At 41.2% G+C, this 1,453-nt stretch overlaps 1 protein-coding gene across 1 annotated transcript in view; it reads right to left on the reverse strand.

Moving 5' to 3' along the window:
* Window positions 1–223: 223 nt before the first annotated feature.
* LOC107291288 (apolipoprotein C-I) overlaps window positions 224–1,453 on the reverse strand; it is a 6,132-nt gene continuing 4,902 nt past the window's right edge. Inside the window, exon 4 of the mRNA XM_015820278.1 lies at window positions 224–505. Coding sequence (XP_015675764.1) covers window positions 430–505 — 76 coding nt within the window. The 3' untranslated portion in view covers window positions 224–429. The remainder of the gene's footprint in view (window positions 506–1,453) is intronic.

Raw genomic sequence — 1,453 nt, forward strand, 5'->3', positions numbered from 1 at the left:
CTTCAACTCCCAGAATTCCTCAGCCAGCTGTGCTCAGGAATTCTGGGAGTTGAAGTCCACAAGTCTTAAAGTTGCCAAGATTGAAGACCCCTGACCTAGATGGTCATTGCAGGGGGGGAGGAAAAAAAACTTGAAAATGTAAAGAGAGTAATGGTTAAAATGCTAATTGTGCCATCCTGAGCGTCGTTGATAACATTTTAGGAACAAATGATTGAAAACACCGTTTCTCCTACTTAAGTTGGTCTCTTTATTTACGTCTAACAATGGGTGGGAAGTAAAAACGCACAGTTGCAGACAAAGAAAGCAGGAAATAAAGATGGGAACTTCTGGACGACCTCTTTCAAGATGTTTTGGTTTTTTTTACAGTTGGGATTCTACCAGTATGAGCATCTTCTCTATCACTGATGGACACAAGGAACGGAGGCCCGTTCAGTCTGATCCACCTTGGGAGGTGATGGGTTCAAACTTCTTCTTCAGCTTATGGAACGTCTCGGAAAGCCAGTTCCTATCAGGGACAAGAGAAATGGTCAGTGGTCTTGCTTCCAAACTCTTGTAATGTGGGAAAGACCTTGGGAGACCCTGGTCAAGAGAGGCTGCTGAGGGAACCAATCAGATAACAGAATCAGAGCTCTCCGCTGCGCAGTGGGAAGTGAATTTTGCCCCGTTTTACAACTTTTCTTGCCTCCGTTGTTAAGCGAAGCACTGCAGTTAAGTTAGTAACTGCGAATCGGGCTTCTCCATTGACTTTGCTGGTCAGAAGGTCCCAAGAGAGGATCACGTGACCCCTGGACACACAGCAACGGTCATAACTATGAGTCAGTTGCCAAGCGTCCAAATTTTGATCACACGACCCTGGGGATGCTGCAACGGTTGTGAGTGTGAAAAAAAGTCACGTCACTTTTTTTCAGTGCCGTTGTAACTTCCGACGGTCTCTAAATGAATTGTTATAAGTCAAGGACTACCTGTCTATTATCAAACATGGCTCTTTCCATCGTCCCGGTCTGCCTCTGGGTCTGCTGCTTCCAGAACTATTTTTCATCTTGGACTTAAGGGTTCCCAGCTTCACACACATTTATGGACAGTCCATATTGCTTAAGACACACATCGGGGGGAGTTTTTCCAAATCACAGACATGCTAATTTAGGAACCTGTTTGGCTGTTTTGCTGAGCCTCCAGCAAGACTCTGGGATGATCAGGCCACTTGCCAAAAGCTGACTGACATTCCTTAGCAGGCATTTAGAAGGCCATGGGCACCTAAGAGGCTCTCATAGAATCATAGGGTTGGAAGGGATCTTGGACACAGATAGAAAGAAAGAAATAATAAAATAAAATAATAAAATAAAATAAATAAAATTAAAATAATAAAATAATAAAATAATAAAATAAAATAAAATAAAATATAAAATAAAATAAAATAAAATAAAATAAAATAAAATAAAATAAAATAAAATAA

Source organism: Protobothrops mucrosquamatus, unplaced genomic scaffold (genome assembly GCF_001527695.2).
Source record: "Protobothrops mucrosquamatus isolate PMUCROS unplaced genomic scaffold, P.Mucros_1.0 scaffold1108, whole genome shotgun sequence".
NCBI lineage: Eukaryota > Metazoa > Chordata > Lepidosauria > Squamata > Viperidae > Protobothrops > Protobothrops mucrosquamatus.